We start from the raw sequence: 23882 nt of genomic DNA, 5'->3' as shown, positions 1-23882 counted from the left end.
TACAGCTTAGGGAATCAGAGGATGTCATTAGTCAGGAATTATACTGCCAAGTTTTGATCTCCCCTTCTCTAGATGTCCAGCACTGGCAATGCTGACAAAGGTGGCTGCCTGTCAGCTTCTCATCTCTCAGATAAGGAGAGAACCATGTGAACAGTATAGAACTCTGAATTTTACCTATGACTAAATCCCAGGTGCCTCCTGGCACTATGGGGGCACATTTGGTCCTACAGCACCAATAAACATTGGTTCCACAAAGTCAGAATGTTATGTGTGCTGGTAGAAATTTTTAGCAAGAGGAATTGTTTGAGAAGTTGCTAGGGTGAAGGAGTGAAGGAAGTAGGACAGTGGTTCCACGCTAATCACCCTTCCATTCAGTTTGAGAAGTAAAATTCAGATTAACAAGATGCTGGGCAGAATAGCAGTTCTTCCCTTACTGACAGGATCAGGTTTCAAGGTTTCAGAACCTTGTCTGGGTGTAACAGAACAGACCTTGGAAAAACTCCTGTTTTCTGCCACTGAACACAGCTTCCAGTAAGTTCTTTAATTACTAGTTTGACAGGCACAAAGGACAGAAAAAACTTCATTTAATCTTCTCGTGTTTGAGAAACTTTTACATTTTTCTGTTCAGAACACGGAGAAACAACTGTTCTTTTCCTTTAGTATTTCTGCTGCTCTTCTTGTTACAGCATTATCCACTGCTCCATTATCATTAACACCCACAAGCTGACATTTGTACAAATGCATTTTTATTGTTTTAACAGAACCAAAGAAAGATTGAAAACATTAGACTATACAATACATTTTGGTTTATAAACAAAGTTTTATAGTGGTAAAACATTTCCAAGTGACATTCATGGTCTTGTTCAAATTTTTGCTGCACTTTGGGTCTGCAGACCAAGAGTTTTCAAAAATGCAGTAATTGCATAAGGTGGACAAGTATCTCAGCTTCTACAAAACAGTTCGAGAACTTAGAGCAAACATTCTGGAAGAATATCAAAGGCAACCATGATTCATAACTCTCCTGCAAACATTCATCAATAAACAAAAAGTGATCTTTGGCATAAACAATTATGTATTAAAGGCATTAGTAATATTGCATTAATATCAGTCAAGCAACTAAACAGTGATGCTAAAATAAAAAAATCTCACAGAGAAGCCTGAATTGGGACAGGGGGATGTGAGAAGCATTGAGAAGCAATACAGGAAGACTATTTAGAAAATCCCTTTAAAATAATCCCTACTTACTCAGTGTTATTTACTATTAAATAGAAATTACTACATTAAAATTATGTTAAAGATCTGGTATAAACCAACCAAATGCATCCAGGTTAAGGCTCTGGCACTCCTTCCCTCCTCTTCCCACTGCAGGTGACTGCAGGAAGAGAATACTAAGGAAAGATCCTAAGTACCACGTATTTCATAACACCCAGACACAAGGAGCAAATAAAAGACGAACATGTGCCTTCTCTTGCTGAGGTCATTTTGAGACAGATGTATCATCAACAGTTTAACTTCCCTTTTTAGATAACAGTGCAATGAAAGGGGGTGGAGGGGAGGAAATCCAAGTGTAGAATAACTGTTGCAGAGAGGTAAAGGACAGTTGACTGTGCTGTGTCTCTTCCTTTGAGCTGTTAAGACTGAGCAGTTTTTCCACAAGGACACTTCTATTCAAGGTGGTTTGATCATGCAACAATTTTCAGCAAATCACAAGGGTATTATGATGTCAGTGCTGATTTGGGCAGAAGTCTGCAAGTACTCCTTGCAAGTATAGACATTCATTCTCAAGTTTTCCTTTCTGTCAAATGCCAAGAGACTACAAGGCAATTAAATGAATGTGTATGCATATATATATATATATATATAAAATAGATATGAAGGCATGTTAAATTAGGGAAGGATAAAAGCATCACAAGTCCATTTTAGTGAGGGGGGAATTTGGGGGTCTTACTGTCATTTTGTTTGGGATTTTTTTTAAAGATACAGTAGCACTTTGTTTAATTCATTATTACTAGAACTTGAAAAAGATTTTCAGCCTCCAAACTCCAAAAGCAGTAAAAATAATGAGGTATGTGTAGCATTAGGAACCACCATTTGCTGGGACCATCAGACTAACTAAATAAGGCTTCATGTCTCTGCAGAGCTCAGGATTCAAAAAGCTTATGCATTGTTGGAAACAAGGGCAGTGAGGTTAAAGGTCTTGTTTAATTGAGTATCTTTATCTTTTAATTTCCTCCTTGAGCAGCTGGAATAACATCAGATGAAGAGGGAAACAATTGCATGTGCTCGTTTGGTTTTCAAAAAGAAAGAGCCAGCATGTGGCAGTTTCCGGTCCTGGACATGCAGGCAGCTTAAGAGAAGCAGGATGTTTCAGGTCAATATATTGCTGAATTGAGCAAGGAGAGAGCCCCATGATTTAAGGTCTCCAGCCATAAGGCTTCATGTTGACAACAGTGTGCCACGAACAACCTCTGCAAAACATTTCAGTACAGTACGAGAGTTCTGGAATGCCTACCTACAGGGTGACAGAGACAGCTCCAGTTTTTGTTAAAGTACTGTTGCCAGGCAAAAGTCAAAAGCAAAAAAAAAATCAGTTGAGAAATGGAATTTTAATCCTCAGTTTACAACTGTTCTGCTGCCCTACCTCCCCTCTTTTAATTAAAAGCCCCACACCATCATTTCTGCATAGTTTTAGAACAGCCAGCTAAAATCCTCTTGGAAAGTTGAATGTTTCTGTATCAATGATTTGTCCCTAAAAAACTGCCAAGTAAACAACAGTGTCCTAAACTCTCAAGGCAAGCTTAATGTGAGGTCCATGTTTTATATCATCACATGGAAACTACTGGAATATATAGTGCATAACTGAAATGTGCTTCTGGGAGTACAGAATTCACTAAGAGAATCTTGAAAAGCAAAACAAAAAAATTAAATTATAAGAACTGTCTACTGTTGGCAGCAAATTTGAGGTGTTTCATATCAAATGTGTTCCAAAGACATTTGAAATGCATTATTTTATAATTCATACCCTTAGAATGGGGCATTAGCATAAGCTAATCTTAAGCTCATGTACACAGCACCTTTTGCTGTTCATATATCTCTTCTGTTTCCAAGAAAAGGCATTTTATGTTACAGAAAACAATACTTATGTGGCAAGTGTTTACTGATACCATGGGGTTTTTCTGACCCAGCGAAGAGTGAATCCAGCATCTGTTCTTATCTTAATGGATGCTGCTTCAGCTTCTCTCACAGTTTCCTTCACAGACTGCATGAGATTCTGGGCATTATGAACCAACATCTCAGTTGCCTGTCAAGAAGAAGAATTTCCAATATATCAACATTAGGACAGTAGCATGGAAACCCTTTGTGCACAAAGACTCTTAGTACAAACAATTCAGGTAATTGCTGACTTAAGCTAAGAAAAAATAAACAAAGCAACTAGTCTATGGAAACCAGCAAGTGTTACCCTGACTCAAAACAAACAAGACTTTCCCCGTTCTTCCCTGTATATTTGTGCAAAATCTGAATTAAAAAAAAAAGTTTAGCATCGCTAAGTCGAATAACCTTTATCAGAAGCCAAAACTGCAGGATTTCATCTGAAAAGATGCTTTTGGAAGGTAACTGAGCTGCAGGGACTCGACATGGTGTTGGCAAATAAACGTTTTCCACGGAATCCACCCGAGGGCGCCCCTGCCCCTCCCCGTTCCAGCCTGCCGCTCAGCTTTTTTTGCCAAATCAGGGAAATTAACAAGTTGTTCATAGCAACATCAGAACAGAGTAGCTTTTTGCCTTGTTCCACTATTAAACTGTAGCTTTTGAGCCAGAAACCAAGCTGAACAGCTAAGGTAGGCTTCCAAACCTTGAGTTTGCAGAACACATCTGAGAGAGCATGTTGTATATTTTTTCCTCACAAAACTGATGTACAATTCCATGCTACCCAACAGTTTTTACACCTCTTACCTGTTCCGACTCTTCATCACTGATATTAGTTCTGCCCAGCATGGTAGCTTTGACAGTGGAGAGAATTTTCAGCTGTGTACTGATGGTTGGGATTCGCTCACAGACCTAAGGGATGGGGATAAAAAACACTTCACATTGTGAACTGAACCAATACATTATCTATTGGGAGTTTTTTGAGATAAACTTTTTTATTTTCTTTTACTATTAGAAAAGGAATAAGACAGAGGGGATCCTATAACCTTCAAGACTTTCTGATGAGCATTGGTAGGATACTTTGAGTCTTATTTTACTTGTTGTGGGAATTTTTGGGTTCAGTCAACATTTTTCCTTTCTTCCAGATATTTCTCAGGGGTCTGCTTGGTTAGGAATGGCGTGATGCATATTTATTTGGCTGAGACTGAAAAAAACTAGAGGAGTGTTATATTTCTGCTACTGTTCTTTCATGCAAAGGAACGAGTAGATGAAACACAAAACAATGTAGACTTAGGACAGACCAGTATTTGTATTTTTCAGTACTATTCAGAAATATTACTATTCAGTTATATTTTGTATTACCAGTATTTTTCAAAACCTCTTTGCCATGAGCATCTTCCCCCTAACATGCAATCAAATCCTAGCCTTACAGAATATATATTCCTAGGGGCTCTAAAAGTAGACCCAGAACTTGACAGAACTTTACAAGCCAAAAAGATATCATGATTTACTGGCACCACTCCTGTGCTCACCCGCACTGCGAGAGGAACAACAAAAGAACCACCTGAGGCATTTACAGGTGAACCTGTTACCTGCAGGAGGTTTGTTCTGATGCGCTTGTCCGTGCACTGCTTCGCCACCTCCTTGGCCAGCCGCGTGACCTCGTCGGAAGCCTTGGCGATATCCTTGGCGCACTGGATGAGTGCCCGCTTGTTGCCGCTGCCGCCTCTCACCAGGCGCGACATCTCCGCCATGAGCAGCGCCATCCGCTTCGCAGCCGCGATGATGTCGTTGCCCTGCGCACAACAACAGGGCAGCGTCAGGGCAGGGCAGAGGCTTCCAGAAGCCACCACTGAAACGGCAGCCTACATTTTGGTGGCAGCACTTGGAAGAAGTTAAGGATGGAAGAACCATTTGTGAACACAGAGGAGGTTTCTTCAAGGAACAGGGAAGGTCTGTACTAATTACACAATTCTGATGTCTTTGTTCCTAACACTGAGGGGGAAAGTTCGCTTCAAAACTGAAAAAGAAGTTGTAAAGCGTTAGTTTGTCCATGGAATGAGAGTTACTGCTCTGCTGACTAGATTTTAAAATAAAGCATGTTATTAGCATCTGAAATTCCAAATTTCCCCAAAACCCCACTTTTTAAAGTTAAAAAATGTGCTAAAGAGCCTGATAAACCAAATAGCACTGATTAAGTTAAATAGTTGTAGTCATAACAGTTGAGCATAAAATTTTCAGTGGCACGTGAAACTGAAGTTGTTAAAGCATAAGCTATGCTGCTGTAATGCTGAAGGATAAACGGAAGAGAATCCGACATACAAAACTTTTGTCAGAGGTAATGTGGAAATGAGATGCAACTATTACTTTTAAAAAAAGTTATTCCTTGAAAATAAGTCTTCCTTTCTGATAAAATCTCCCCCTTTAAAATAAAGCTTCCAGGAGAGAAGAACATGGTAGTTCAAAAGATAATCTACCGATATTTCTTACGTTTAAAATCCAAATTTCTTGTTCATCAAAAATTACAGTCACAGAAATACATATGAGAAATATTTGAAATATGAATTGTGACCAAGGCAAAACCATTTCTTAGACACTGTTCCAGAGAGAAACCTAGTGCCAGGGAAAGCAGACCTAGCTGATCAATTGTTAGTAGTCTGTCAGTATATTTAGTATATTTATATTATTCCCCTTTGTAGAAAGTTGTTAGTCAAAAGTGAACTGTCTGGTGCCTTGAAGCATTCCTACTGTGTGGATGAAATATTACCAGAGTGAGTTTATGTATTAGCACACTCTTTCCTTGGTGTTATTCCATAATTAATGGCCAAAGTTCAGAGCAAAGAATACACAGAGAGAACCCAACTTAGCAAATGTATTCTCAACCCTGTGCACACACTTCCATGACTCACTATGAGCAAATTTAAGAAGATATCCCAGACATTTTGCAGATACAGGTGATGACACAAAAAGCTGAACTATTCATTACCGTGACCTATGAGCTAAACAGTTTGCTAGTATAACCAGTTAGGATGCAAATGACATAACACAAAACTTTTCCATGTTTTCACGTAGAAGGATCAAGAAATTAGGACCAGTGTCATTTACGAAGCCCTCTAACAAGTTATCCAAGCATCAGAATCTGAAAAGGACAAGAACATTTTTAAAGCCCTTTTTATTAAAATAGTTCAGTATATCTGTCTGTGTAAACACACACATGTACATATACACACACCCCTAACTTTTGTTAGTTACGGGTCACCAACCTTATTTTTTTGCAGCATGCTATGTGATAAGTGCCCAGTCTTGCAAACATTTGTGCTTAAGACAGAAGAGACAGGCTACTTGTGAATGTCTGAACCTCATGTTAGATTTCCACTGGTTTCATATAGACACGATCTCAATTCAGGAGCTAACAGCATTCAGTGCAGCTTCTTCATTAGAGAACTCTCTCAAGACCAGCATTTGCCATACAGCCCAGTGCAAGCCAGCAGTCAGTCAGTCCTCTTCCATGAACACTGCCACACAAAGCCATTCCTTGTTGGAAGGTATTGTAATTGAAGGCATCAATGGAGGCAAAGCACAATAGACACCTGAAATGACTTCTTGAATGCTGTGTACTCTGCTGTATCCGGAAGTCATTAAGAAACCATCAACCGTGGCTTCCCAGGTAGGCCAAATGAATGGAAAAAAGAACAGGAAGAGGGGAGGAAAGACAACCCCTGTTATAATTTGAAGACTGCAATAACAAAGAAGACCAGGCAGATGCAAAAGGAGAGGAAGCATTTGAATATTAATAAGTGACCCAAATCAAGCTTCAATCCGGCACTGACAAACAGATCTAGCAAATTTGTGAAGCCACTCTCAGTCCTTAAAATGAAGTGCAGACACACTTATTCATTCAGAATGGCAGGACCCGGCAGGGATCAAGAGTGATGCAAATGTGTCACGTTCCAAATGGCTGGATGCACGCGGATCAGTCCCCGGGACTCAGGAGTACCTTACTAGACCACTTGGTTGCTTCTCGATGCAGAGACTGAGCAGCAGCCAGAATGGGCTGGTTAACGGGCTGATTGGTTGGCATTAACAGCAGCTCAGGCTCGTAATCATCTTCAGTGTCATAGGGGAGAGTGAATTCAACATCTGCATCATCCTCCTCATCTATATCTACACCAGCCTCAGCCGCTTCATTAATCACAGTCACATCAGGCTTTGCAGGTGGCAGCAAGGGTGGAGAAATGGGACAGTTAGTACAAGAAGCAGAATTTGGTAGAAGAGCACAAACTGAGCAGTTTTAGTGACCAAAACATCCTCTTGGCCTCTCAGGATCTGACAAGGCAGCTCTAGGATCAGGTCAGGGGAGAAGGGGAACGAATATAAGATTAGCAGAAAGAAACAAACATTGCACCTGTGAATCACAGATACCAGAAATATTAAGAACTTGCAATTCAAATATGCAGGAACATTTTTCATCTGAGCACACAGCTTCTACAGACAGAGGCTGACTCACAGAACAACATTTTTCTGGCAAGACAATGGTGAAATGAATAGATTTTCTCTTTCAATGAAAGCTGTTCTGACTGCACAGAAGCAGGCACAGCAGCTGATGACTGTGGGTTTTGTGCACAGAGAAAGCTTTGTATGGAAACCTGTTCATATATGTGATAAGAGGAGACAGCAGCAGGAGCACAGGAAAACCACTGACACTGCTCGTTGTAGAGTAAAAAAAAGAGATGGGATGGGAAATGCTGTAGAAGTGAGCACTGACGTATCACAGAGGACATGTAAAAGAGCAAAACTGGGTTATGAAAAGAGGAGGTGATACTGGATGTTATGAATACCATGAATATAACAGTTCTTAAAAAAGACTGAAACAGAATTAGTAGAATAAGAGGATTATAAAACATATGACACTGTTTTGCCACAATATGTTGTATCTGTTACCTTCAAAAAAAAAGAAAGAGGATTCAAGCAAATATATTGTGTTAGGGTAGATCAAGGAAGAGGTGAATGGTATAACAACATAGGCATTAATAACACAGCAGCATTTAAATACAACAATAGCCTACAACTTTACAAACTATTTCTTCAACTAAAGTCAAGTGTGATAAAAGTCAAGGTATCCTTACAAAAAACTGAGCATTTCAACTGTGTTTTGCTTAAGATATGGTCTTTTATTGAAAAAAACCCATCCACACCAACGAAAACACAGAAGTTTTAGAAGTGTAACTTTTACATAAGGCCAAATCAACTCACCTTCAAAAGCAGCTTATATTTAAGTCATAAACTAATGAAAATATCCCACATTCTATGATTTATCCAAAGCAGGGGGAAAGACAGGGAAAACTAAAGCAATAGACATGGTTTGGTTTGTGCTCCATGATCGAAATGGAGAACATGAAAGCCCAGAAAGCCACTCAGTGAAGAGAAGTTTTTGTAAAGAAGGAGAAAAAAGAAATAGATTTTAATTCTTACAAGAGTGACAAATGTTAGCAGCATTTTTTAAAGACTAATTACTTGTTCACCCCCACGCACTTTACTACAGGTGAAGTACCTTACCTTAGTAGACTAAAGTAATTCAGCAAAAGACAGTTGACACACAGTCTGCTGTGATTTAGTATGGAGAGAAGACTTTATATTTCTTTCCATGTTTAACCCACATTCCTCATCAGCACTGTCCATCAATCCTTCTTCCACCCAACAAAGTGACTTCAGAGACTACAGAAGTGTTTTTAAAACTTATTCCCCCAAAACACTGTCAGAATAACTGAACTTCTATTGCTAAAATGGTACTGCTAAAAAAGATTTAGAAGGACAATTGCTGCTTTAACTTACTAGTTTGTTGGTCTCAAATTAGAGAAACAGCAATGAAAATACTGGTTTATAATCTAAAGTCACTGAGCTTAGATCTCTTTCATAATCAGCAAAGAGTTTTAAGTTCTTCTTATTGGCTTTGATAAATATTTTAACAGTTGCACTACTTAATTTAGAATGCATATAATATATATATATATATATAGGAAATTTAGTATTTGTATGGTAAAAGCATTCTATTACCTACTCTGTATTGTAAGTTACCCATTCTGGGATTCCAACATCAAAACACTTTTAGGAAGCTGAAATTAAGGCTTTTAACCTCAGAACCTTCTGAGATGAACAAGACGTTCCAGGACTGTCCCTTCAGTAACATAAATTATGTTTGCTATATCCAGAAGTATGGGGGAAATAGAGCTTTTAATTTTGGGGGAGAGACACCCAAAGAGATTTGCAGAACTTTTGTATTTTATCTGTACTTCCAAAATAGATGTTCCTTAAGGCCAAATCACTGAAGTTGATTCTGTAAACTATTCAAGTTTATCTCCTCACTCACCATCTAATTTGGTGGAGAAAAAAAAAGGAAGTTTTATAAGCTGAGTTCTGACTCTTTAATTTACACTTGCAGAAGCCTAAATCTCAGAAGTTCTTACTCAGCTTCTGTCAGAGAAAAAATGTACCTCTTTGGGGAGCGGGGAAGAGAGAAAAATAAAAAAAAAGATATTAGCATTTGCGAGACTGATGAATTCACACTACTTTGTCATAGCACTGAAATGGTAAGGAAATTAGGGATTTCAGCCTTGATAGCAAATGTGGCCCACTAAAAAAAAAAAAGAATGAGACCAGGCCACTAACATATGGTCACTTTTCCCATCATAAATGCACCGGATTAACTGCAAAGTAACTTGCAGCTTCTTCCAGAATTAAGACAAACCATGATTCCTGCAGCTGGCATCGGCAACATCCATACAGACTTTTCAAAGTCACTTAAATACAGCAATCAGCTTGTCAGCCTACACAGGCATAAGTACTAGTGGCTCTCTAGGCAATAGTAGCAGCAAGGATCACAAACAGTTTAGCATACAAGGCACATCTGTGTTCCCAGGGGTATGTTAAAAAAGCATTCTAGCAATTCTAAGTATTAGAACAGTTGACCCTGGTTCACTTTGAACTTGAAAGGGTTTCTAATTCCTCCTACTGCAGTATTTTTACTGTTTGGTCTATGGAAGACCCTGTCATAATACAAGTGAATTTGGACGAAACACACAGATACTAAAACCAGAAGACAACCCTTTTAGTGCACAACACAACAACTTCCTACCTTACTAGACCATTTCCGGGCTTCATCGTGCAGCTGTCTGGCAGCCATCATCATGGGCTGATTAATTGCTTCTCCTGCCTTCTGCTCTGGGAACTCTTCATCCTTTTCTTCAGGTGGTGGTGGTCTGGGTGGGGGAACCTCACCTTCTGGAAGTGGTGGTTTTGGAGGAGCAAGCTCATCAGTCAGCTAAGGAAGGCAAAAATCTTACTCAGTGCAAGGCAACAGTACATGGATTGAGTAAAGGATGGTGTCATGGCAAGGCATGATTGTCTGGACTCAAACCTTTTTCCAGTTTTTCAAGTGCGTCCTGTTAAAGAAAATACCGTGTTTTAATCTATTCTTTTGAAAGCTAGATTGATATTTTTTTAGGCTTAAGGCTACTTGTACGCATGGCTGGCCTGACAATACCTTTTATTTCTAAGGAATATAAATATACTGAAGTAATTTTGGTGTGTAATCCACACAACAACTGTGTATTTTACTACAAACTATGCTGCACTTACATGAAGGTGCTCAAGGTCAGGAGGAGGGGGGGGAAAATCTGGTTCCTGAGGCTGGAAGGCTTCTCTCACTTTGGCCACAGCTCCCAGAATTCTGTATCCAGAATCCAAGAAACTCTTCTGCAAACCTGAACAAAAAGCCCAGTAGCAATTTAATAGCATTTGGTAATATTCAGAACACTACCTCCAAAAATTACTTCTATAATGTACTCTTCCAAGTACACTTATATGTGTGTTTAAAGACTACCAAATTGCTTACAGTGGACTTGCACATGTGAAATGTTAGTGTCGTACACAACATGCATAAAATAGGATGAGTAATAGTCACTATCAATAGCCAAAGTAATTCCCTGAACAACTTTTAGAATCAAAGAAATTATGTTAAATTTTCTCATATAAAGTAGTACTACTTAAAACTAGTAACAAATACTTCTAATTATGATTATGAAATCACATATCAAACTAAAAGAATGAATCCATTTTCCCTTGAATATGCCTTTGACTGCATTTCAAAACAGCAGGATTCAGCAGTTAGTGGTGTGACCTTGATTTCATCATTCTGTGAGATTGAAATGTATACAATATTTGCATAAAAGAGGATACACAGCTGTATAAGAAAAAATGAGCACTAGTTCACATCATGTTCAGTCAGTAAAAAGCACATTTTAAATTGGCTGCCTGAATCCTTACCAGGATCAGAAATGTTTCCTGCCACAGCTTTAGCATCCATTACCATGGGTGATATAGTTTTGCTTAGCTCATCAGAGGCTGCTTTAACAGCCTCCCGAAATTTAGGGTCTTCGGAATTTTCCACCTCCCTCTTTGCCACCAGCAGGATGCGGTTTGCTCGTCTTGCAATGCTGGTGGCACCAGCTACCAGCATCTGAGGCTGCATGTTGGCCATTGCAACTTTACACTTATCAAGATCTTTCTTAATAGCCTCTTCTGATGCATCCAACAGAGATTTAGTGTCAATGGCTTCATCCACCAACCCTGAAATAAAATTTAAACACATCAGTATTCTAGTGTCATCTGTGGAAAGGAATATTTGGTATTCCATAGGCAGTTCACAACTAAAAAAGTAAGTATTTTAAAATTGGGGTGTGGGGAAGAGCAGAAGAGGACATGGAAATTAGACTGAATGTATCACTGCAGTTACACTTCTGGATATGTGGTACCCCTGTCACAGCAGCCATGGTGAAGCTTGCTAATCACATCCCAAGCTCTTACTCGTCTACCATGGAATGTTGTTTCAGTCAAGAAATGGCTTACACAGCATATGCAGCAGAGATTCCTTCCTCCCACCAAATTTCCCTAAGCATATTCAGTACTTTCTGTACCTCTCCCATTCATTCAAAAGGAAATATCCCTCTGCTGTGCTTTTACATACCGGTGATGCAGTGACAAAGCAGTAAGATTTACAATACCCACAGTTTAATCATTGGGATGGAGAAGGAGGTAGCATACAGTCAGGTGTTTAGTAGATCAGTGCAAAGGACCTGCACTTGGGAAGGACTGAAACATTTCAGTGTCTCAGCAAGATTCAACAGATCAGCAGCTTTGCTTTACTCACTACATTCATCAAGCTGTAACAACATTCTGAACATGTTTTCTTACCCTCACTTATCTGTCCTATTTCAACATGCCAAGATTATGCAGAAAAAACCTTAAGCTGTCACAGTGATATATTGCTAGAAGAGCAATTGCAGTAAAAAGTAATGGTATTCTGGTTTTCTTACAAAAGAACTAAAGGGGTATTTGCTCCCCTCAGCTCAGTAGTAACACATAAGAAGCTATTTTGCATATGCTGTAACATAGACATATTCCTTAAGTCAGAGAGCACATTCCCACTTATTTTTAATCAGTCATTACTCTTATGCATGTTTCATCAATCCAAACAGAATGGAGAAAAATCTATACAAGCTAGTTAGCCACAGGTAGGATCTTCAACAAAAATTCTTACTTTACCTGTCATTTTTTCTACATTATCAATCCATTGGTTTTTCATGGTCTCAAAATGTTCATAAGCAGCTTGATTCCCAGGATTTCTTAGGAGGATACGAGCAGCTGATACTACCTGCCAATGGAAAACATTTTTAATTATCAGTATATATCAACATCACACATATTCTTGAAAATGCATTTGCTTTTTCAGGACTGGATGTGTAGCTCCTCATTTGAAATACTAGTTCATAAATTCTGGTGCAACATCAAGCTGCTTGGAGATCTGTAATACACTGGAATTTGTTGGCACAAATACTTTTTTCTAGAACATCAGCTACATACTAATATATCTTATGAACAACTCTTGAAAGCACTAAAGTACAATATTTATTACACTACCAAAATTTTAGGTGGAAGTGCATGCTAGAGCCTTTTTTTTCCACTTATGTATTTTACTAAGCCTCAAAATCATTTTAAGTCATAGACACTTCTGTCAAAAGTTGAAGAGTAAGACATGTAATTTCATCATTTTGTTCTACTTGGTATCATGTATATAAATATATTTGCCATTCCCCTTTTAAGAGTGTCAGTGCTATGTTCCACGCTGGTATCGACATCAAGAGGAGAAGCATACGGAAAATTGCACAGGAATCATCCCCAGCCCTGTAACAGCCCTTCCAGACCAAGGAAGCCAACCTGTGGGGTAAGTTCTCTTGCTGATTTCACCGTTGCCTGAATGCCCTCCACAGTAGTTTTATTTGCAGTTCCAACTGCAGCTGCTTTTTCTGCTGTAGCTCCCAGTTTAGCAGCATGGTTTTCAAAGTTTGCTGCTCTTTCATCAAACACCTAGTTGTCAGAAGAGAAAACACATTAACAAAAAAGGCCCAAACCTTCCTAACAGAATTCACTATTTATTCAAAGTGTCAGAGACACCTTCATAACATCCACACTTAATTTATCCTGAGAGGATGCAAGAGGACACAAAAGCTTTGAATTTGTTTGATTTTTTTTTTATCTCTACATTACTGGACTTGCTTCTTTACTAACTCAGTTGGGCAACTAAGGATACATATATACTTTACAGCTTTGAGGTATTAAGTTCAATCATTCCTGATGTCTACTGCTGCAACAAATACTATGTTAAAACTATTTTAGCTCATAGAGATTTATCTTCAAACCCATAATCCAAAAGTAACTATATTTTAAAGATAAATAAGGGAGTTTACCCTAAAAATTCAAGTTTCATCTTGGAAAAAACATTCCCTCCTTTCACAGTCCTTTCAAGGAACAGAATACTTTGACAAAAAGCTATCCTGTTATAGAGCTGAATTCTCCAAGGCCTTGGCAATCATTTTAGTCATGTTTAAAACAAACGGGACAAACAGAGCTGCCACACACAGAGTTTTAGATACTTCACATGCAGCCAGTAGCTTTGAAGTAGAGGAAACAATATCCAGGAAGAGAACAGGTTGAATCTGTTGATAAATCCTGGCATGAATTTGACTATTGTAATCAGCTTATGTAATGCTGATATAAAATCCACTACTAGTGTGTCAGCAGTTTTTGCCCAAGAATTTTCAGCCAGCTGAAGGCAATGTGATACCAATATCACAAGGAGAAATTTGTGTCATTTACTGAAGTCAGGGACAACAGAATTTCCAGGGATATACAATTCACAGTCTCCAAGAGTCCAGAGAGAGATTTGCATAGTAATAATTATGCTGTCAGAGTTAGTAAAAATGTATGAGAAACCTGAGAAAAAAAATACCAGTTCATTTTTCAGAACACTGGTTTATTTTTCAAAATACCAATTCAGGCAAAATCAAACAATAAGTGAAGCTTCACATGGGAAGGAAAAGACCACCTGGGTATACTTGCCTCATCTCTGTTGGGAGCATCAGAGGGAGCAGTGGCTGCGACCGCTAACAGTTTAATAGGAGTTGTGGTGTCACTAAAGACATCAGAAACTTCCTGGGTCATTGCCTCTTGCATCCGTGTTTTAAGATCCTTAAAATACAGGAAAATTATTGGCATATGATATAGTGATAAAAAGTTTGTAGGGATTCAAATTCCATAAAACCTCCTCTTGAAAAAAAAAAAAAAAGCCTATTCAAATAGCAGATATTAGGATAAAACAACCTTAAAATCACAATTAATTACCTTTTATATAATTTGAAATACACGAAGCTTACATACTATTCCTGGAAGCAGCATTAGAAGCTATGAGCAGCACCATTTGAGATCTTGCCCCTCAAATTTTCAATGCTAGCACACTATTTTCTTTTAGAAGAGACTTCCATTTTCCTACTAAATTGTTCACTTGGAATTAACCCCTACAGCATGATAACAAGGTCTTATGGTTTAAACATCTCAGCTAACCCAACAGGTTTTCTGGAGCAGTTTTCTTTTTATTGATGCCTCACACACACAAGCACTTAATCAGAGGAGTGCAAGTACTTCAGTGTATGATGTGCTTGCCTGCACGAGAGCAGACTGTTACCTTCAGTGAGTCCTGAAGCTGAGCAGCAATTGCCCTGGCCTGAGGAGACTCCCCCTCCCCTCTGGCAGCGAGGTCAGCGAGCTGAGCAGCCAGCTGGTCCACACGGTCACACTTGGCAAGCAGGTCTTGCCGGTAAGGGCCCATCATGACGTTGGCTAAACGGCGACCTTCAGCAACCAGACCCCGGATTGCTGCCTGGCCTGCAGGGGAACAAGTCACCCTGCATCAGCATACAGCGGAACAACATACTGAACGGACAAATCAGATGCACCATGAAGTGTTGCATTCATATATGTACACATCAGAAGTCTTGGGTTTTTAAGAACACCTTTCTAGGTGGCGGAAAAGACCTTCTGCAGTTTATCACTGAGTAATTGCAATTCAAACCCACCAAGGAATTCAACTCTCTTCGGTTTCTGAAGCCAAGTCTGGCTAGAGATGCATCCTCTTCACCTAGGGTGGTCTGACAGAAGTTAACCATGACAGCTGTCAGGTATTTCTACATAACTGATCTGTTAACTCCAACAGAAAGCACTTGCAAATTCCAAGTACTGCAATTCATCCCCAGATCATTAGAAGATGAGCAGCAGAAGCAAGAGGAAAAGCCAAGTAGAAAACATTAAAAAAAAAAAAAAAAGCAGAATGTCCCCTCCCAGAATTCCAGAAACCACAGGTAAGAAGTGTCAAATACCCTGGACTGGAGGGGACAGAGTGGGTAGGGAACACCTTACAAAGACTCTGCAGTAAACTGAAAGTTTTTGTTAAAAAAAAAAAATCATTTTTAGCATAGGTGATTCCCTTCATTTGCTTAAAGACGCTTCCTGCTTTTTCATAGGAATGTAACTCTCTGTTCTTTCAATAATACAACAGCAGTATTCTTTTAAAAGAACTCATATATTAAGTCCATCAAAGATCTACTGAAGAATAATTTAAAGCTAATGTAATCCAACTTTGTGATCAAGCTCAAAATTACTTAGGAAGTTGTCACGGTACCAAACTATCCAAGAATCACTCAGCACTGCCACCATCATTTTAGAAAACTTATTAGAGTAGCTAAGTTTGGTGCTGTTGGAATGTCCCAAGATGTTTTCTAATTACTCTTTTGCTAAGTCAAGTGCAGCCAAGCAAGTACGCTTCACACACCATTTCAGTACATCTTGCCTAGTTTGTATGTGTCAATTATTACTACCTCAGCCATCACTTAGCTCAGGTAATTCAGAATATGAGTGCAAGTCAATATTTGTAGCAGCCAACACTAGTCAAGTGGCTTACATGTATATAAAAAAAATACACATTCTGCCTTCATTTTATGTCAGAGTTCAGCTTCTGTTGAAGCGCTGCCCTGGGTTAAAAGCAAACCCATGGGGTTATTTGTAACATGGTCCCTACTACTGCAGAGAACACTGAAGTATTTTACAGTTATTATAGCACTGAAAATATTAGGCCAAATTCTACCAGAAGTGCTGTCCAGACTGAAAAGAGAACATATCTGATTTATATTCTTAATATTTCTTAATATACCCTGCCAAGTGCCAGTGCAAGTGAAAGACATTTAAATGGAAAAAAAAAAAAAAAAAACACGTACAATGACATCATGTTACAACTAGAATTTTCTTTCTTAAACTACAAACATTAAAGTTATGGAACATGCCACATCTTGCATCTCTACACACATTTGTCATATGTATTACTCCAGCATTTGATTAAATTGACTGTTGAGAAACTTCAATTCTTCAGCCAGCCCCCAGTATGCATGCAAGCCTAATGATTTATTAGGTCATTAGAGACTTCAAAGGGGATTTAAGTTACCTGTTTCTTTTCAACTCAAAATAACAAAAATTAAGTTTAGGTTTTGTGGTTTTTTTGAGCCAACCACTGACAGGTTATTATGTTCAAAAGAAAGATCAAAATTAGGAAGGTTTTCAGCCACTGTCAAAATATCTCATGAGACCTATCTACCACCTTCTCGTTCATCTCATTCTGTATGCAACATGCTCATCAGAAAGTGCCAAAACATAGAACCCCACTATTCAGTTTAAAATGTTTCCTTTAGACTTCCCAGGTGTCCAATCATTCAGCCTTTAGTTCAAGAATCTGTCACTGGTTTATTCACACAACAAAAGTTATCTAGACAGGTGGGGAGAAGTGTGAGAAAGAGGTATTAAAGATTTGCAGTTATACTATTTCTTATAAGTCATTGGGATCAGCTGGACTGCTCAGCTGGAAAAAAATACTCAATCCAGCTTTCAGTCTTCATGCATCTACTTACATCAGGAGAAGATACACAAGAAATTTCTGAAATGGTTTACAATAAGCTCTCAGTACAGCATCTCCTGAACCATAGTGATATACTCAGTGATAGCAAACTTGGATTATCACATCCCCTTTCTCTTTAATTAGTAGCATTCTCCTCAGATAACCCAGAAACCATACAAGAAGTGATATTTTTAGGTCAGGTTTATGAATGTTTTTCTCTTCTCTGAAGGACTTAATTACTCAATTTGCTGAAGTAAGTATAAATTAAAATTCAAGATACTATATTTGCATAAGAGCAAGGAGCAGTCTGTCTGTGTGTGCACAAGTTCTCCTATTCTTTAGGAATGAATAGGAAAGTTGTTCTTTCTAGAACACGAAGAGAATCACGGGTCAGATTGATTCTCTAATTTCACAGCCAGGAGTTGGCTATAAACCTCCAAGTCTCCACATCAAAGAGTCAACGCATCCTCAGCATCTCAGAAGCAGTTGTTTCCACCACAAAAATTACTTACCACACAATTAATTGTAAAACTGGGGGAAGAACACATGGAAACACTTACCTACTCCCCGATCAGCAACTGTAGGATTGTCTATCCACCTTTGAGCTTGTTCAATCTTGCCCTCCAAATGGACAGCTGCTTTAACTGGCCTAGTATTTGCCACAGCCCTGTTTGTTTTGGACTGTAAATTCTGAAGTGATGTAGCTATTTGCTTAGCCAATGCACGGGCCTCAGGAGAGTCACCTTTCCCACTAAGCATTAAAAAAAAAAAAAAGTATACTCATATAAAGATCATTTATAGATAGTCTCAAATTCAGCAGGAAGACACAATGAAAGTTACTTCAACTTTCTAAATAAGGTTAAATTTGACACTTGAGTTGAGACTCTGAGGAGCAATTCCCTGCTGTGGTTCAACACAGCACCAAGACTGGGGAAGGCATAGTACTGTGCTTGCCAAAACTGATGTATGGCTTGATTTCCCATATCCATGGCTGTCTTTTGAGCAACTGCAATAATGCCATACAGATTACAAGCAGAAAAGTAAGAGGCCACAGGCTGAAGGCTATATATAAACTTGACAAGAGGTAACACATTAGGACCTGCAGCAGCTAAAGCTCAAGAAAAACTCAATTAAAGCATCTAACTAATGAAACAAGAAAAATATTTATCTCCATATTGCAACTGGCCTTAGATGAAGATCACAGTTCATACAGTAACCATTTCTCCTCTTCCAGTCTCAAGCCATCTCTTTGTAGAACTGATACAGAACTATAATTTCTGAAAGTCTTTTAGATAGTTTGCAGTTACAGCTTAGAACACTGATGGAAGTGGTAGATATTCCACCTTGACATTCAGTAAACTGCTTCACAAAAAACAGGGATGACATCTGCCTGTATAAACAAACTTAAATTCCACATTACCTCGTTGTTTTGACAGTACAAATGAGCTCACTTTTGGCATCAGTTTGCTTGTCAAATATCCCATGGGCAGAAGAAAGAAAATATTTCTAGATAATACATCTTCAGTTACTCTTTCTTTTCTTTTGAAGAAGCTAGTGCAAGCTAGGCTTTTTCTTTTATTTTAATCGTCATTAATCCAATTAATCATCAATATGCTGATCTTGCTCAGCACTGTGAGCAGAAAATGATAATAATTCAAATAAATTAATGGTGATGAAACTAATACGTACTGTCGTCGCAGATCTGACAACTTGGCTGTCAGAGCAGAGATTTCCCCCAAGGAACGAAGGATATCATCTCTTTCTTTAGGCTCCTCACATAGTTCTGCAACTTTCCTTGCTTCAGCCATAATTCCTCGGATATGTTCTTCTCCTTCACTGCCCCCGTTAGGATCTGCAAGCCAATTCTTAATACAAAGAAGTCATGTACAGATGAAGACAAACAATAATATTATTTCTATAGATGCTTTTAAAAAAAAAATATGGCTTTCAAAATTTTATTTAAGAGAAAATACTTCTCAAAAGCAATTTCTGTTTATTAGATACCATGAAGTTACTCTGTCTGATAGTTCTGTTTTGAAAAAGACATCAATCAAGATAAGATCTACCCAAAGACTTTATATTTGCTCTCTCCCCTCAACATTTGCCAGCAATATTTTCAGAAATAAAATTTAACTAGTGCCTTTACAGACTGATAATCTGGCTTTCAGAAAAAAAGGAAAACAGATGCTCTTGAGCCCACTGGGGCACACTTTACAGAGCTCTTCCTAAAGTGTTCCATCAGCATTTCATTTGATAAATATGTAATATTAATGTAACTTTATATATTGATAATTATATACACATACCTTTAGATAAGGTATATATAACATGTTTGTTTAATGACCATCATAGTCATCACTGGGTAACAGACTGACCAATGAGGGCTATTAAGTCACAAAAATAAAGGATCAATTAAAAGAAAATGCAGTTTCATTAACATTTTTCACTTTTGTCATGAATATTGAGTTCTAAATCCTAGATTCCACTCTCTAAACAGAACCCAAAGAAAGGGCTCTAGTTTTATCCATAAGTCTGTGCAGTCTGAAACTCCTCTACTCTATTCTTTAATAAGATTAGTTTATATGCAAATTTAGCATGTTCCATCATTTTAATGTACTAATTTTTAGTAATGCCCAAAAAGTTATCCAAAAAGGTCATGAACTGTAGCAAAACTCACAGCACGCTGTAAATTACTGAATTTAAGATTTTTTGTTGTTAAAACGAGTACTCCTTACATGTTATTCCAATCAAGTTTTGTTTTGGAAACAACTCTAGTAGTTCAGGATAACAGCTCTAACAGCAGTAACATCATCACGTTCTGAAGTAGTTATTAAATCCCTGGTGGTACCTGAGCAGCATCAATCTTCTTAGCAATTGCCTGCTTAGAGTTTGTCATGGCCTCCAGCTTGCGGGCTGCATTCTCCACTTTTGCGGTGAGCAAGTCCAGACCTTGGGACACCTGCTGTGCTTTCTGCATGGCCATGGGTGTGCCACCCTGTCCTCTGCCCGAGACAAAAAGAGCACACAGATTCAGCTCAGGACTGAAAAAAGCTCTTTTCTAGTGAAGAGGCAACAAAAACTGCTTATGAGCACTCACAGCAATTATTGCAAGAGATACAGTATTTAATCAGATTTTTCCCCCCTAACAAAACAAAAGATAACTGAGGAATAACACGACAAGAAGAGATAAAAACTAAGTTTATTTTTCCTATTTCAGAATGTGACATTTAGCATCCTCAGAAGAATAAACATTTTTTAAGTGTCACAAAGTAAGGCTATTTATGGATATAGTTGCATTAAAGTACACAGGACAAAGCCTCTTATCTCCTCATTTATAGACTGTGGTAAAGGGCCAGAATCTGCAGCAGTTATGTCTCCCCACACCTAACTGAAGACAGCAAATCAGCAAGTGAAAATAAAATATCTTAGCTGCCTCAATCATGTTGACAAAGTAGATTAAGGGTTACAGGCTATTGGTAAGAGATCTTAAAATGCTGAGAAGCATGTTAGCAAGACAAATTTACTGGGCTGTAGAAAACAATTTACAGCACTGCCGCTGTTTGTTCAAATGCTTAGGAGTTAGAAGTTGGATAGAAAGATTACTTAGATCCATATGCCTCAGTGTGTTTGTTTGCATGAGAAATCTCATGCAAAAAGAAACTCTTCCAAAATCAGCTGGCTACTGGAAAGCTTTGTTAGCGTGTTAATTTAATCAAAGTCCTAACTTTAAAAGACTAAAGTAAGTGGAAGGATGACAAGTTGTTGAGATGCTGATGTGTATTTACACTGTCAGGCCAGAGTTTCAAGATACCTTTCTTTATACTTTATTTTTCACAGACTGAGTTGAAGTTATTTACATATTAAACCAGTATATAAACTAATTCATTTGTTAGCAAATCTAAATCCTATCTCTTCCTTTACCTTTAAAAATTGTACATCATACAAAGCTGACACCAGCCACTGCTTTACAAGAAGAATAAGAGTTTTGCCTATTTTCTAACACTGTGCAAAAACACTGATGCAAAGCACATCTTCAATTCTCTCAGGGCAATCAGCTGAGAATGCAAAAGAAGATAAACTAAAACCAGCTTCTTATCCACTACCACTATTACAGCTAATACACATCACTTCAATGACAATCTAAGCTGTATTTCTGAATTTTGGCCTTTTTAGCTTTTATATAGCAAACTAACAACTCTTCCTGGAAACTATTTCAAGCTTGTGTACACATCATTGCAACATTTCAGAGCTGAGCAGTCTATGGATTTAAAGTAATAGCAGGAAATTCTCATTCTTGAAGTGATTCAAAACACAGCTCTCCGAATACTTTGCATTTGCTCACTTCCTGCACTTCACTGGGGCCTTAAACCTTTTTTCTAATTATTTTTTTAATTTTATTTTAAATAAAACACTCCTGAGTTCTGTTTTTTCAAACAGTTAGAAACATTCATTAAGGAGAAATATGATACCATTAAACTATTACCTGTATCCTTAATAGATCACAGTGAATAGCTTTCTGGGTGTGGTATTTTTGCAGGGTGGGGAGGAGTGTTACAACAAAATAAAGAAACCAATCTTAGAGCATTCTAGTTTAACAATTTACTACGTTGATAAGCAGCTGAAAAATTCCTTACACTCAAATGAAATTGGGTTATAGTGATCAAACTACATGGAAGAGTTATTTCTTAGCTCACTGTCATTATGCCTTCACAAAGGAATATCAGACTTCCTATTTTCTGGCAAAAGAACAAATGGTCATAGTACCCAGTATAAAAAAATATAGTAAATTTAAAGAGATTCATCTATTGCCTAAAACCAAAACCCATGAAATTCAAAACCACCATTTTGAAAGAAAAAACAATTTCTAATGAGGAAGCAGAAAACTGTAAAAAGGCTCTGGTTAAATAAAACTCTACACAACGAAGACACATGAAGTGTAGCAGAATTTATCAGTGACTGATAAAACAACTACTACATGTGGTCTAACATCCCAATGAACACCTAAAGACTAGAACGTTCAAGTGTCTTACAGTAACTGGGGTATACCCTCTTCAGAGGACAGACTTAACAGTAGAGTTTAAAACTTCATTTCTGCCTACTTTGGAGGAAGGTTATTGGTCTGATATTACGCAGACTCTGAATTATCTGAGCAATTCTGATCATCACTTTATTTCCCTTACTAAAACATACTATTCAGAAGAGATTGAAGTAAAAAAGGCAAAATACAGATTAGGAAGTGACACAACTGCAAGTTCAGAAAAAACATTTCAATAGTACTGGAGAACTGTCCATTCGAAGTAACAGATTCACCTAGCTCGCAGGTCAGCCAGCTGGTCAGTCATCTGCCCCAGAGTTTTGCAGGTTCCCAGAATCTCTCTGCGTTCTTTGCCTGCACACAGTTCTCCTGCTTTTCCAGCTTCATCAAGGATCTGCCTTATTGCTTGCTCACCAGCATCCCCTAAGATGCAGAGTCAGTTAGTGCAACAAACAAGCCATTCCTTGACATGTATGAGTAAACTACTGAAGTCATCACGGCACAACACATCAACTGCGTTGGGTTCAGCCGTGAAAACACATTCATTGAAAAACGATGAGATAGACACCAAAACCCAACAATTCACATCCAACTTTTACAACTGTATTATTTGGCTTTGATTTCAGGGGAAGTCATTCCGATAAGGTCTTTCAAAGCCCAAATGGAAAAGCCTCTATGCAGCTTTATTTACTTTAAAGACACATACAAAGGCAAACTTCTTCTGTAAGTAAAGATGATTGCAATTCGAGTATTTATGGCAGATTTTCGTGTTAAAAATTTAACATCAAGACTGAAAGAAAAACATGTAAAGAAACTCTGTTAGGCAAATCTAAATTTACACAAATTTGAAAATTAAAAAAAAAAAAGGAGGGATTTTAAACATTACCAACAACTGCAATTAAGTACTATTCAATAAAGGAATAAATACAGGCTGCTTCAGAATGATCCACTATGTATAGTTTAACAGTGCTTAAAGACAATTTTGCCTTAAACAACAGAAATATTAAGACTTTAAAAAATGAAAATTCTCTATGCTGTCTTTTTTTTTAATATTACCTGGAGGTGCATTTGGATCTCTCAGCCAACCTTTTGCCTGATTCATCTTTGAATCTATTAAGGCTAATGCTCTTTTCATGGCTTCAGTGTCCTTTACAAAAAAAGAAACCACCAAAATGAATCTCAAAAAAACACCAATGTACAAATAATCAACACAACCAAAGCAGACAGATTCTATAAAGCAGAGTCTACTCAGAGAAACACATTCGTATAAGCAGCTCAAAACACATTTTCAAACTAGCAGATCATAATCACTCCTTTCCAATTAGGACAGATGTTTTCATTTCACTCAAAATGCAGAAAATAAGCATG

At 38.0% G+C, this 23882-nt stretch overlaps 1 protein-coding gene across 3 annotated transcripts in view; it reads right to left on the bottom strand.

Annotated features, from left to right (window-relative positions):
* Nucleotides 1-729: 729 nt before the first annotated feature.
* VCL (vinculin) overlaps nucleotides 730-23882 on the bottom strand; it is a 60138-nt gene continuing 36985 nt past the window's right edge. Inside the window, exons 7-22 of one of the 3 annotated variants that reach the window (XM_050336266.1) lie at nucleotides 23571-23661; nucleotides 22790-22937; nucleotides 20328-20481; nucleotides 19169-19344; nucleotides 18040-18230; nucleotides 15224-15423; nucleotides 14602-14730; nucleotides 13420-13569; nucleotides 12748-12856; nucleotides 11470-11772; nucleotides 10783-10907; nucleotides 10280-10465; nucleotides 7145-7354; nucleotides 4740-4943; nucleotides 3955-4059; nucleotides 730-3301 (exon numbers count right to left, since the gene is read on the bottom strand). In XM_050336266.1, coding sequence (XP_050192223.1) covers nucleotides 3155-3301; nucleotides 3955-4059; nucleotides 4740-4943; nucleotides 7145-7354; nucleotides 10280-10465; nucleotides 10783-10907; nucleotides 11470-11772; nucleotides 12748-12856; nucleotides 13420-13569; nucleotides 14602-14730; nucleotides 15224-15423; nucleotides 18040-18230; nucleotides 19169-19344; nucleotides 20328-20481; nucleotides 22790-22937; nucleotides 23571-23661 — 2628 coding nt within the window. In that variant the 3' untranslated portion in view covers nucleotides 730-3154. Of the gene's footprint in view, nucleotides 3302-3954; nucleotides 4060-4739; nucleotides 4944-6913; nucleotides 7488-10279; nucleotides 10466-10782; nucleotides 10908-11469; nucleotides 11773-12747; nucleotides 12857-13419; nucleotides 13570-14601; nucleotides 14731-15223; nucleotides 15424-18039; nucleotides 18231-19168; nucleotides 19345-20327; nucleotides 20482-22789; nucleotides 22938-23570; nucleotides 23662-23882 lie in introns of those variants that run through there. The other 2 variants (XM_050336275.1, XM_050336280.1) reach the window with 2 other exon arrangements.

This window comes from Myiozetetes cayanensis, unplaced genomic scaffold (genome assembly GCF_022539395.1).
Source record: "Myiozetetes cayanensis isolate MyiCay16 unplaced genomic scaffold, myiCay2020 scf10, whole genome shotgun sequence".
Lineage (NCBI taxonomy): Eukaryota > Metazoa > Chordata > Aves > Passeriformes > Tyrannidae > Myiozetetes > Myiozetetes cayanensis.
This window is presented reverse-complemented; position numbering and strand designations above follow the sequence as displayed.